Source organism: Myxocyprinus asiaticus, chromosome 8 (genome assembly GCF_019703515.2).
Source record: "Myxocyprinus asiaticus isolate MX2 ecotype Aquarium Trade chromosome 8, UBuf_Myxa_2, whole genome shotgun sequence".
Lineage (NCBI taxonomy): Eukaryota > Metazoa > Chordata > Actinopteri > Cypriniformes > Catostomidae > Myxocyprinus > Myxocyprinus asiaticus.
In genome coordinates, this window is record NC_059351.1 from 40,737,736 (window position 1) to 40,751,497 (window position 13,762).

Genomic DNA, 13,762 nt, shown 5'->3' on the forward strand with positions numbered 1-13,762 from the left:
ACAACATTCAAAGCTTTACATGGTCTTGCCCCCCATACATCACTGATCTCGCCCGCCGCTACACCCCATCCCACTCACTCAGGTCATCTGATTTGGGCCTACTATTCATTCCACATTGCAAGCTGACCTCACTAGGTGGTAGGGCTTTTTGCACACTCGCCCCTTCGCTTTGGAACTCTGTTCCTCAGTCCCTCCGTGATCTCTCCTCCATACATGATTTCAAAATCAATCTCAAAACATATCTCTTTGACCTATGCTTCTCTGACTCTTGGTTTAATTTTATTTTTATTTTTTTTGGTGATACTTTAATATTTACTCATCCTGTAAAGCGACCTTGAGTTTGAAGAAAGGTGCTATATAAAATAAACACATTATTATTATTAAATGGGCAATGACCCCAAGCATACCTCCAAAGTTGTGGCAAAATGGATTTAGGACAACAAAGTCAAGGTATTGAAGTGGCCATCACAAAGCCTGACCTCAATCCGATAGAACATTTGTGGGCAGAGCTGAAAAAGCATGTGTGAGCAAGGAGGCCTACAAACCTGACACAGTTACACCAGTTTTGTCTGGAGGAATGGGCTAAAATTCCAGCAACAAACTTGTGGAAAGCTACTCAAAAAGTTTGACCCAAGTTAAACAATTTTAAGGCAATGCTACCAAATACTAACAAAGTGTATGTAAACTTCTGACCCACTGGGAATGCGATGAAAGAAATAAAAGCTGAAATAAATCAATCATTCTCTCTACTATTATTCTGACTTTTTTTTTGTTGTTGTGATTTTCTCCCTTTTTCTCCCCAATTCAGAATGCCCAATTCTCAATGCGCTCTAAGTCCTCGTGGTGGCATAGTGACTCGCCTCAATCCGGGTGTCGGAGGACGAATCTCAGTTGCCTCCGCGTCCGAGACCGTCAATCTGCGCATCTTATCAAGTGGCTTGTTGAGTACGTTACCGTTGTGATGTAGCGCGTGTGGAGGCTTCACGCTATTCTCCGCGGCATCCATGCACAACTCACCATGCGCCCCACCGAGAGCGAGAACCACACATTATAGCGACCACAAGGAGGTTACCCCATGTGACTCTACCCTCCCTAGCAACCAGGCCAATCTGGTTGCTTAGGAGACCTGGCTGGAGTCACTCAGCACGCCTCCAGGGGTGGTAGTCAGCATTAATACTCGCTGAGCTACCCAGGCCCCGATATTTCACATTCTTAAAATAGTGATCCTAACTGACCTAAGACAGGGAATGTTTTCTACAATTAAATGTCAAGAATTGTGAAAACATTAGTTTAAATGTATTTGGCTAAGGTGTATGTAAACATCTGACTTCAACTGTATGTATAATATATATATATATATATATATATATACACACACACACACACACACACACACATACATACATACACACACACACAGATATTTATGTGAAAATAACTGGTTTTGAATAACTGTTTCCAAACTCTAATTCGAACAGTTAAAATCACATCTAAATATGATTGAAATGTGCAATATGCAGTCATAAAAATACTTCGTTCTCCTTCTAGTTTTCCCTAAAATGTTCTGCTATTGTGTTTTGACTCTGTGATAGAAGAGCAGCCCATGCAAAGACACAATCTTAACAGTTTGTACAAAAAAATAAAATAAATAAAATACATGTTTACATGTATGTGGGACAAGTCAATATTGGTTTCTGTGGCAATCAACATGTCACAGACACTGTTGTCAGAAAGTGCTCAAAGCACCAACTAAAATCCAATGGTTACCTTATTGTCCACATCTTTACAGTTGATCTGTGACTGGACAATGTACATGAGAGAGTCGACCAGTCCAGAGCACTCCCTCAGCTTCCTCCTGGCCTCGCTCCGCTCCGAACTCACATTCCTGAGAGAGAAATATCATGTAACTAATTAGGACACTGCCTCTTTAATGTTTAGCAACCTTTGGCATGCAAAGAAAGTTTTAGCTTCAGGTCATCACCTAAAACGAAAGCAGAAAAGTCAAGGGTGCCGGATGAGAAATTGGGAGTTAAAAGGCAGGCCACTGTTAGTTTTTTTTTTTTTTTTTTTTTAATGCAATCATGGTGTAAATCCATTCCTCTGCCTGAACAAAGTGCTTTCTAAAAGCCTAATAAGCAAGTGGGAGATGTGAGGGACAGTATAAAAGAGAATCACTCATGGGAAATAAGTGGATTCAAAGATCACATTTCTCTCTTTTGTCCAAACTTTGTCCTTGTCCTTTCACAGTCTCTGAGTTTCACACACACATACACAAGAGCATTTCCTTTGCACTTCCCTCCTTTCTTCCACATAAAATGCAGTTTCCTCACACACACACAACCTTTCTTGACAGGAATTCTTTGCCAGCATTAAGCCACACCCCTCATCCTTTAATGTATTTTACCATATGAATCTTGAATGTGCAATCCCTTCCAAACACATCCTAATTAGGAAAGTGCAAAACTACACATTTTCAAAAATGGACTAGTTGGAGGGTTGCCAGAAGTAAGCCCTGTATAATTAGGCTGGTTTCGGTTTCGCCTGACCAATTGAACAGGTTTCTTTGGGGGAGTTAACATAAGATAAGATGTATTTGCGTTCAAAAACAACAAAATGAAAGAGCGCAGGGATTTTTAGATGGTCAACATATTGTGAGATATGACTCAACAGCCAAAGACATTTGTCTTAATGTGTATGGCTTTGGCGGTGGTGCTTTAAAAGGGGATGATTTTAAAGACACTACCTCTCCAAGAGGGTTTTACAGCCAAAAAAAAAGAAAAAAAAAAAAGAAAACTGCTACAGCACAGCACTTTGTCAGCATGCCAATTAAAACACCACCACTAAAAGTATGACAACAAAAAACATAAGGGAGATTGGGCTAGTTGTCTCAAAGGCTATATTTCAGTAACAATATGATATGGAGTCAAAAGTCCAATTGCGCAAATGTGTCTTCACTAGCAGTGGTTTTATATGTTGGTCTCAAACATTACTTCAAAACCCCCTTAAATAAGAATAATTGTTGTGAATTCTACCCTCTGTAGTAAATTTTCATCATATGTCGTATCTAATATTCAATCATATTTTTATTAAAGCTCTTGGGTAAACAAGCAAACATATTCAAACCACACTGGAATATATAAAAGCAAGGGTCAACTATATTATGAAGGCAAGACATGCTATTTTGTCACATTTTTACTGGGCATGTTGTCTCATGTGTTTTGAAATGTCATAAATGTATACAATTTATCAATTTCAATATTTGTTGGCCAAAACAATGTTTTGATATTTTTGTAAGCAACTTTAACATTTTGGTTGTTTTGTCAATTGGTTTGTGCCTCAATTGACCCTTCGCCCCCTTAGTTACAGTTGCTCGCTCTGACAAGCTCTGCAGAACTCCCCATTGGAATGAATGGGAGATTGCCATGGACGGCACGTTTTTTGGCAAAATATTCTCTGAATGGATTTTTTTATGTGGGCTGGAATGAAGAGTGAAATTCTAATGCACATTTATCTGAAGTTTTCTGTTAAAGAAATTGTTAAATTACAGTCATTTGATTAAAACTGTGGAGACTGTGAATCAGAATCAAGGAAAATGATTATTAGTCACTTGAAAAGAAAAACTTCATTTAGTAGCGATTAAGTGAACAGGGTGGTTTATAATATCTCATAACACACTAATTTTGTTGCTGTGAACTGTTTATTTACTATCGCTTTTACTATGACTTGAATCAATACATAAATTAAAGTTAAAGCTGTAGGTGTCATTGCAGATGTTATATATTCATTTGTGAATGAGGGCTGACAAAGTTTAATCCATAATATGCTCTTCTCCAGATTTATTTAAATATTATAAAAAAATAAAAAGAAAAAAAAAGAAAAACACTGCGTGTAATTCTCTCTAGGTAACTATTACAAATGACCCGGCAACAACGTGTTTGACATTTTTTGGATTATTTTGATAAAATCCCACTTAAAAGTAGCCAAACATACATTACTTCCATAGGCTCTCATTGGAAAATAGCAAATGCGTGTCACAGTAATGGTGGCAGGGCAACAGTTGCAAAGACAGGATTGGTCAAGCGCTTTTACGGCGGGGCTTAGCAAGGGCCAATTGTTTTACTTTTTAAAATTTACCTAAAAAGCCTATAAGAGGTGGTTTAAGAAGTGTAGATTTAAAGAGGCATAGATTTTGTTTTGGTAATTGTTGGGGGTTAAGTGTGATTTAATAGCAGGTTCCATAGTGACGACTTACCCTATAACTGGGGCACGTTGTCACAAAAGATCAACATGTGTAACTTTTTCCTGGGCAAGAAGTGAAAATGTTCAATAGTTTTTTTTTTTTTTTTTTGCTTCAACATTTTTGGCTAAACAGAAATTGACTTCCAAAAACAAACCTACCCTGAAAAATATTCACTGGTGTAAAAAAATGTGACAGCTAGCCCCGGTCTCCCATGAAAAATAATCTAAATTTAGCAATCAACCTCACAAAAAGTCACCCGTCTCTCTCTCTCTCTCTCTCTCTGTACCTTAAGCAGCCGGCAGTGTTGGTGAGTGCTGTCTCCCACTCCAAGTGTCTGGGTTTGCAGCTCTCCTCTCCCCCTTCGTTCCCCCTCTCCCAGCCCGAGTGTGGAACCATCACCTCATCGGACAGAGCATGCAGCGCGTGGTCCACAATCTCCATCTTTACGGAGTCATGAGATGACAGGTTCCACAGCGTGCCTTACAGAGGACAAGTCGACATCATCATCACTTTAACTACAGTATTTAAGTTCCAAAAGATCCTCTGATGACTAAGAGCAAGATCTTTTTGTATACCTGTTATAGTGTCTGTGAGGTCCTGATCCCTCGTCTTCCTCAATAGCCGCACCAGCGCGGGAATTCCGTCACAGTTCTTGATGGCTATCTTGTTATCTGGATCTCGTCCGTACGAGATGTTCTTGAGAGCTCCGCATGCTGCGTAATGCACCTCCTTCTTTGGGTTATCAAGCATTGACACCAGGGCTGGGATCCCCTTCAGTCGCCTTACTTCTGATTTCACCTGCACAGACAAAGTGCATAGAGGGCCAAATTCAGATTAGGAGATTATTTGTTGATGCTGTATCCTGTCGTACATGGTCCGGACAGGTGTTACAGAGCAGTGGTTCTCAACCTTTTTGACACCAAGGCCCCGTATTGTCAGAGAAAATATTTGAAAGCCTCCCCATGTAGGCTATTAGATATTTATAAGATATATCTATTATAAGATATTTCCTTAAAACTTGTGATTCCAGAAATGTCTATAACTGTATATTCTTCATAAAAAGAAAGTGGCTGAAGAGACTTGTTACATTTTTAGCATTCAGTAAGATGAATTATAATAATTATACAAAAATGATTAACTATAATCTATCATATTTTAAATAATTTTAAGAGAACTTGAGGCCCCCTTGTGGGTCCCAACCTCCTGGTTGAGAACCACTGCTATAGTGTTTTCTGTGGGAGTTCAAACTAACCTTATCGTTCTTAAAGGTGAGATGCTGCAAGTAGGCTGCAGCATTGCTTTTGACAGGGTCCAGGCGATAGTTGAGCATAGCGATGACTTCAGGAAGTTCTGGCTGCCTCCATGTGTTGGGGGCGGGGCCTTTACGCAGAGTGCTGTCCAATGATGCCATGCTGCCCCTCTCACCCTGAGCCAATGGGGCTCCGACTCCCCAATAATACATATCACCAGCTCCACTCATATCGCCATCCAGTGTGCCCTCATATGACCTAGACAGATTATTACATGAAGGTCAGTAAAAGGTGACAGAATGTTCATTTTTGGGTGATCTATCCCTTTAAAATAACGGAAACACACTAACCCTGTCCTGCGTGGGGGTGGGGCATGGTGTGCATGTGCTAGCCGGGGCATTGTGCTATAGTGTATTGGTGTCCCCATGCCATAATCAGGATCATCGTATCCCAGGCTCCTCTGATCATCCTCCAGGCCGTAGGGCTCTGGGACAAATCGCTGCAGGCCTCCAGTGATCTCCAGAGCACTGCCCATACGTCCCACCTGAGGCTGAGCTGCGTACGGGTCCAACTGTGGCCGGCTGTGTGCGCGGTAAGCGGAGTCCAGTGTGCGGTAGCCATCTACAGGCCTATGGAGTAAGTAACATGGTCAAGTAAGAAAACGTTCTTAATTGCTGAGCTATTACTCAGACAATAGTACACATTTAAATTGGTTAAATGTAGAACAGCAGTTCTCAACTGGTTTTGCTTCAAGATCCAGATTGACATGAGGCATGAAATGACCCAACTTGGTGCTAAAACTAAATAATAAAAAAAAATTAATAAAAAAGGACTTTGAAATCAAACGTGAAATCAAGGTCAACCCATATTTCGGTTTTACCGATTAATCGGTGCCGATAGTTGCTTTTGGAACTATTGGTTGTCAGTAAAAATCAACACTGATAGTTTATTATCATTATTATTCCTCTGTGGTCAGCGCTGGAGGATTATACAGTTAGAACTTGTGTATATATAAGATAACCTTATACGTGGCTTGATTCACGCGTCCTTCACAAAAGGCGAATCTGCCCGATTCCAGCCTTGCTCAAACACCCCCAGATCATCACCAATCCTCCACCTGGTCGTCTAATGGTTACATGGAGACCTGTAGAGGCCTACAAGCCACAATGTCTCGCACCCACTGTGAAATTTGGTGGAGGATCGGTGATGATATGGGGGTGCTTCAGCAAGGCTGGAATCGGGCAGATTCGTCTTTGTGATGGACGCATGAATCAAGCCACGTACAAGGTTATCCTGGAAGAAAACTTGCTTTCTTCTGCTCTGACAATGTTTCCCAAGTCTGAGGATTGTTTTTTCCAGCAGGACAATGCTCCATGCCACACAGCCAGGTCAATCAAGGTGTGGACGGAGGACCACCGGATTAAGACCCTGTCATGGCCAGCCCAATCTCCAGTCCTGAACCCCATTGAAAACTTCTGAAATGTGATCAAGAGGTTGGCCACAAGCCATCAAACAAAGCCGAGCTGCTTGAATTTTTGCACCAGGAGTGGCATAAAGTCACCCAACAGCAATGTGAAAGACTGGTAGAGAGCACGCCAAGACGCACGAAAGCTGTGATTGAAAATCAGGGTTATTCCACCAAATATTGATTTATGGACACTTCCTAAGTTAAAGCATTAGTATTGTGTTTAAAAATGAATATGAATTTGTTTTCTTTGCATTATCCGAGGTCTGAAAACACAACATCTTTAGTTATTTTGACCAGTTGTCATTTTCTACAAATAAATACTCTAAATGACAATATTTTTATTTGGAATTTGTGAGAAATGTGGTCAGTATTTTATAGAATAAAACTAAAATTTTCATTTTACTCAAACACCTATAAATAGTAAATCCAGAGAAACTGATAATTTTGCAGTGGTCTCTTATTTCCAGAGCTGTGTGTGTGTGTTATATTATAATATATATATATATATATATATATATATATATATATATATATATATATATATATATATATATATATATATATATATATATATATATAAAAAACACACATACAAAACCCTGTGAATATACAGGCTATAAAAGCTTAATTTGGTTGATATTTACATAGACCATTGTAAAGGAGCCAAGTCTCATTACTGTTTTGTCAACTAATGCGCGATTATTAATATAAGATGTTATAAAACAAAACACATATGAAGCAGACATTATTGAATGGTTTTTTATCCAACTATTAATTGTTGAAGCTGGAAGTAGACATTTCAAAATTAAGAGTCCCTGGTGTATTTCAGGCTTTTGTTTTCTTTTTTTATAGATTTAGTCTTGCACAATGCATCAAATCGTAATATTTTTTTGCTGGTTATTATTAGGATTTTGGTTTACCAAGCGACAGATGAATTAGTGACAAAATATTATAAAGTTTTATAGGACAAACAGCCCTCGACATCACCAAAAGATATGGGAACCATTTCTTCCTTTTTAAAAGGTAATAAACCTATTCATTTTGACTTCCTAAACATTTTATGGTGAGTTGCATGTCAAACCGCTGCACATCTATAACACTGACATATAGTTAGTTCCATAAAGTAGGCACGCACCTGTAGCGGTCGTCCATACGAGTCCCTCGGCTGAGGCTAGTGTAGGCTTCCGAAGGAGGTCCGCTGCGGTAGTCATCATAGCCGCCTGGAGGTCCATAGTGGTAGTTACGAGGGACAGTAGCAGTGGGGTAGTCCATGGGTCCACCTGGTGGCCTGTACACACGGTCCATCGGGGTGTTATAACTCATGCCGGTGACTGAACCAGTACCATCCACAGAGTGTGTGTCAGAGACAGAGGGAATGACTGTTCGTGTGGTGGTGGTCTTTGTGACCTTTTTGACCTAAGATAGAGGGGGAAAAAATGCTGTAGTTCTGTAATTTGCCAACTTTGATCAACTGTACCTCCAACTCTCAAATCAAATATGGTGCAGGTTGGATGTCAATACAATAACCAAAGCTCATGATAACAAACTTTGAAGCAGTGAAGAAGATCATCAGTGAATAATGAGAAAAATTTCAGTCTGTTCATCAATAAAAGCTAGAATATGGCTATATTCAGTAAATTATCAGAGTATTTATATAAGTGTTGTCATGGTACCAAAATTTTAATAGTCGGTACCGATACCAGTGAAATTAGAATTTTTGTAGAATTTTTCAACATGTCAATGCATTTATTTGCCAAACTTTTATTCAGCAACAGTCTTGCTTATATTGCTTATTATTATTATCATCATCATCATCATTACAGTGAATACTACATTTTACTATACAGTTGTAATATATTTCTATCACAATTTCTTCAATTTCAGGGCTCTAGCTTATATTTTTAAACGTGCTTTTATTATGACGTCTATTTTTTGCCGGAAGTTTCACTTTCTGGATAAACAGTTTGCGACGCGGAGACTTTGTCATGTCTGAAATCTCATCTCTTTACACTGGCCTTTGAGTCTGACAAATGAAATATAGGACACAGTTTTGAAGTGTTTGTATTTTAGATTACTGGTGTGTGTGTATGTGGTAATTTTGAAGTGTTATGTTTTAAATGTTATTACTGTGAAGCACTTTGGTCAACTGTTGTTTTATATGCTATATTAATAAAGTTGAGTTGAGACTATAGTGCATATGCTGCGATTTAATTATATAAATATATAGTTTACATGTGCTGCATGGTTCACAGTGGATTAGTGCTCTGCTCGGTCATCTAATAAAACGTGAATGATTCTCAATGTCTGGAGTTTGAGTATGAACGGTCAGATTTATACATTCAATTAAAGTATGCATCTCTTCCACACCAAGATTGCAGCCTTTAGTGGTTTAATAAATCACACTAGGACATGTCACGATTTTATTTTGATTAATTGTCCATTTCAGTGTAAGGAGTAACAGAGCACGTGCTCAAAATGAGCATTTTAAAACAGTCTTGTGACAATCATACTGCACACTAGTACCGTATTGAGTCGGTGCTCAGTAATACCGGTAATGCAGAAACACTGGTATCGTTACATCTTTTTTATTTTAGTATTGACTTATTTGAGAATGTGAAATGTCAGAATAATAGAAGAGAAAATTATTTCTGCTTTTCTTTCTTTCATAACATTCCCAGTGGTCAGAAGTTTACATACACTTTGTTAGTATTTGGTAGCATTGCCTTTAAATCGTTTAACTTGGGTCAAACGTTTTGGGTAGCCTTCCACAAGCTTCTCACAATAAGTTGCTGGAATTTTGGCCCATTCCTCCAGACAGGTGTAACTGAGTCAGGTTTGTAGGCCTCCTTGCTTGCACATGCTTTTTCAGTTCTGCCCACAAATTTTCTATTGGATTGAGGTCAGGGCTTTGTGATGGCCACTCCAATACCTTGACTTTGTTGTCCTTAAGCAATTTTCCACAATGTTGAAGGTATGCTTGGGGTCATTGTCCATTTGGAAGACCCATTTGTGACCAAGGTTTAATTTCCTGGCTGATGTCTTGAGGACATTTCTCCAAAAAGTAAGAGCTTTGTCCCCATGTGCACTTGCAAACTGTAGTCTGGCTTTTTTATGGCTGTTTTGGAGCAGTGGCATCTTCCTTGCTGAGCAGCCTTTCAGGTTATGGCAATATAGGACTTGTTTTACTGTGGATATAGATACTTGTCTACCTGTTTCCTCCAGCATATTCACACGGTCCATTGCTGCTGTTCTGGGATTGATTTGCACATTTCGCACCAAACTACGTTAATCTCTAGGAGACAGAATGTGTCCCCTTCCTGAGTGGTATGATGGCTGTGTGGTCCCATGGTGTTTATACTTGCGTACTATTGTTTGTACAGATGAATGTGATCCCTTCAGGCATTTGGAAATTGTTCTCAAGGATGAACCAAACTTGGGAGGTCCGCAAGTTTTTTTTCTGAGGTCTTGGCTGATTTCTTTTGAATTTCCCATGATGTCAAGCAAAGAGGCACTGAGTTTGAAGGTAGGCCTTAAAATACATCCACAGGTACACCTCCAATTGACTCCAATTAGCCAATCAGAAGCTAACTGGCTAATTGCCTAAAGACTTAACATCATTTCCTGAAATTTTCCAAGCTGCTTAAAGGCACAGTTAATTCAATGCATGTAAACTTCTGACCCACCGGAATTGTGATAGTCAATTAAAAATTAAACAATCTGTCTGTAAACAATTGTTGGAAAAATTACTTGTCATGCACAAAGTAGATGTCCTAAATGACTTGCCAAAACTATAGTTTGCTAATATGAAATCTGTGGAGTGGTTAAAACATTAGTTTTAATGACTTCAACCTAAGTGTATGTAAACTTCTGACTTCAACTGTGTGTGTGTTGCGTGTGTATGTATATATATATATATAAAAGCAATTCCTTTTAAGTGCACACAAACTTACTGTAGTCTCAGTGCGGCGTGTTGTGCCATCATCGCTGGTTTCGACTGAAATTACTGGTGGTACCTCATGAGGATCTTCCTCCACCATTACAGACTCAACAATATGACCAGGGTCCAACATCCTGTACTGTAGCAAAGATGCAGAAACAAAGAACAATAGTGAGCAACAGCCAAGAACAGGAAGTCTGTCCAGTCACACAAACACAACATCTGGTCGCAGAGCATTCACAGGTGTCAATGACGACACACACTAACAAGTCCCTTCAGAAACAGAGGAATTCAATAAGCGCAAAAGTACGCACTAGAGCATCTCTCATGGCTTAACAAAAATCATGGCCCGGGGGAGACACTTTCAGGCCAGTTTGTTGAACTGTCACGGGTCTGTCCTGCGTTCGTGGGTGCAATCTTACTTTTGTTGCTAATGTGTTTTCAGCTATTGCAAACTTAAGGGGGACATGAAATAGAAAATCAAATTTCCTTTGACATTTAGACATAAGAGGTAGGGGTGGGCGATATGACCAAAAGCATATATCACGATAATCGCGATACAGTAATTTTATTATGGAATACAAATAAAAATCAGTTAACATAATAAATAACCATATTGTAATGCCTATTTTTGGAAATAGTCAGTGAAATAAATACTTTTTAAATGAAAACGACTTCTTACATAATTTACTCTATTTAGAACTTGACAAAAAAAAAAAAGTTTAAAATGGAGTTTATTTTTAATCAACCTAACCATAATACTCAATTTCACATTATGCCACATTTCAGTCTAAAATGTTTTGGACCAGTTTTATTATAAACTTTCCTCAAGAAACTGAAGATCTTTTCAAAGCAAAGTAAATATTACATAACTTTAGTAGATAATACACAACACTTCTTGCAAAAAAAAACAATTAATGCTCACCGCATCTTTTGGCTTACATAATATTCTTTGCTGTGCTTTATTTTAAGGTGTAAAAACATTGTTTGTATTACCACAAGTGATTATCGTCACGCGACACTTTGCAGATACATTTTTTCTACTCTGTTTCAACTTTTGTGAACCAATGTTGCACCTGTTTTAAAATCAAGCTCCCCTTCATTTTCTTAACTTTTCTTTTGATCACATCAGCAAAAATTCATCAAATGGAGACGTACAGATGTGTGGTGTAGTCAAGCACACCTCGGCATGTTAAAGAGATGATTCAGGTGTCTGGATCATAGTGACACCGTCCTGACAGAGCGTGTCAGTCAGATCACGGTGGACTTCTGCATCCTCCACTGTGGAGTTCTCAGAATCGACACGCAAAATCAGAAGTGCAAAGAATCAGCCACGAGTTTGTGGGCACGTTTGCGCCGTTGCCTGATCTGCATAATTTCTTTAGTGAATCTGCCGTTAAACCAGCACAGGCAAACAACCATCAAATTCATTCCCCGCTCAAGCCTAGTTTCAGTTTCAAGTGAAGCGCACCCACTGATAGATACTGTCACGCTGCTGCACACATGGATATTTGCATATTGTGATATACACGATATAGCAAAATCTGTCGATTGACACTTTATATCATCGCCACACATATATTGTCATTTCGCCCAGCCCTATTAAGAGGTAACTGTACTATAAAAACATACTGTAAATTTCAGAACTCAAAACTTCCTACCCAGTCATAATAAGAGCATTTATATTTCCCACTCTATTGAAACGTCTTGTTTTAAAAACTGTGTTCGTGATGTCACGAGACCTTGCTCAGTTGTTTTTACACGCACCACAACATACGTTTTTAATTGTTGGTGTATGTAAACAAGCACTAGCTGGACGTCTTTGACCATTTGGATGCGTCTGCTATCTGCGCCTCAGTGCACCTGTGTGTGTACGTCATGTTTTACCGTGCTATAGACTGTGTTTGTGTGGCTAATACCAACGTGGCCTGCTTGTGAACCAGTCATAATATGATTCAAGCTTTGTAAAGGAACTGTTATTGAAGAATGGGGGGGGGTGTAAACCCTGAAATTTAGCTTTAAAATGTTGTGGAGAGCTTGTTTATTCTCTTCCAACTGTGTTTCAAATATGGCTGAATTTGAGGGGCTGCATGATGTTAGCCAATCAGAACAGTGGCCGTTTACATTGAAGTTTCAAGGATACGCAAAGCCAAAACTGAGTGTTTCAGTCAGAGGGCCATAGACAGGGTGGATAATGATCATTTATTATTAAACTATGACAGCTTTGATACAAAAAACTTTGACATTATCAGTGGACCTAAGGGAAGATAATAAAATTATAAGAAAATAGCATTTCATGACCCATTTAATATGGATTTATATGATGTATTGAACATTGTGCTGATTTAAATTTGCCACCAAGGTAATATTTTCTAGCTGGCTAACAAAGATTTGTAGGGCAGCAACTAATTATTTTGATAATCAATACATTTCTGATCATTTATTAATTTGATAAAAAGCCAAATTGTATTTTATTTATTTTAAAAAGCATAAAATTATTGTATGCTATACACTGCATACAAAAGCTTTAAAATATAAATGTTACAATTGCATACATAAGTTTGTCCACAGTTTGGAAGCAACCAAACAATCTAAACCACTCCGTTATAAATGATAAGAAAAATAAAACCACATTCCAAGTTTAAACTGGTAGGAGGAAGAATGTTCTGCAGGGACACACACATTCCCTATCTGAACAAAGCACGTTACTGTAATGTCTTTGCTCTATAAACATTAGGGACACAGTTACTGTTCAGTTACTGTTCATATAAAATATTTTTTCTTGAATTATGTGTAGGATTTATTTGCGGAGACATTTAAACCTAAATTGAATGTCCAAAATATTTATCAAACTGCTCCAACTTGTC

General features: G+C 38.6%; 1 protein-coding gene across 4 annotated transcripts in view; it reads right to left on the minus strand.

Moving 5' to 3' along the window:
* The window catches only part of LOC127444563 (catenin delta-1-like), a 54,194-nt gene that overhangs the window by 13,917 nt on the left and 26,515 nt on the right, over positions 1 to 13,762 (minus strand). For all 4 annotated transcript variants that reach the window (XM_051704001.1, XM_051704002.1, XM_051704004.1 and 1 more), the window contains 7 exons: positions 10,909 to 11,034; positions 8,094 to 8,374; positions 5,841 to 6,119; positions 5,493 to 5,748; positions 4,816 to 5,038; positions 4,527 to 4,719; positions 1,768 to 1,885 (listed from right to left, as the gene is read on the minus strand). In XM_051704001.1, coding sequence (XP_051559961.1) covers positions 1,768 to 1,885; positions 4,527 to 4,719; positions 4,816 to 5,038; positions 5,493 to 5,748; positions 5,841 to 6,119; positions 8,094 to 8,374; positions 10,909 to 11,034 — 1,476 coding nt within the window. The remainder of the gene's footprint in view (positions 1 to 1,767; positions 1,886 to 4,526; positions 4,720 to 4,815; positions 5,039 to 5,492; positions 5,749 to 5,840; positions 6,120 to 8,093; positions 8,375 to 10,908; positions 11,035 to 13,762) is intronic.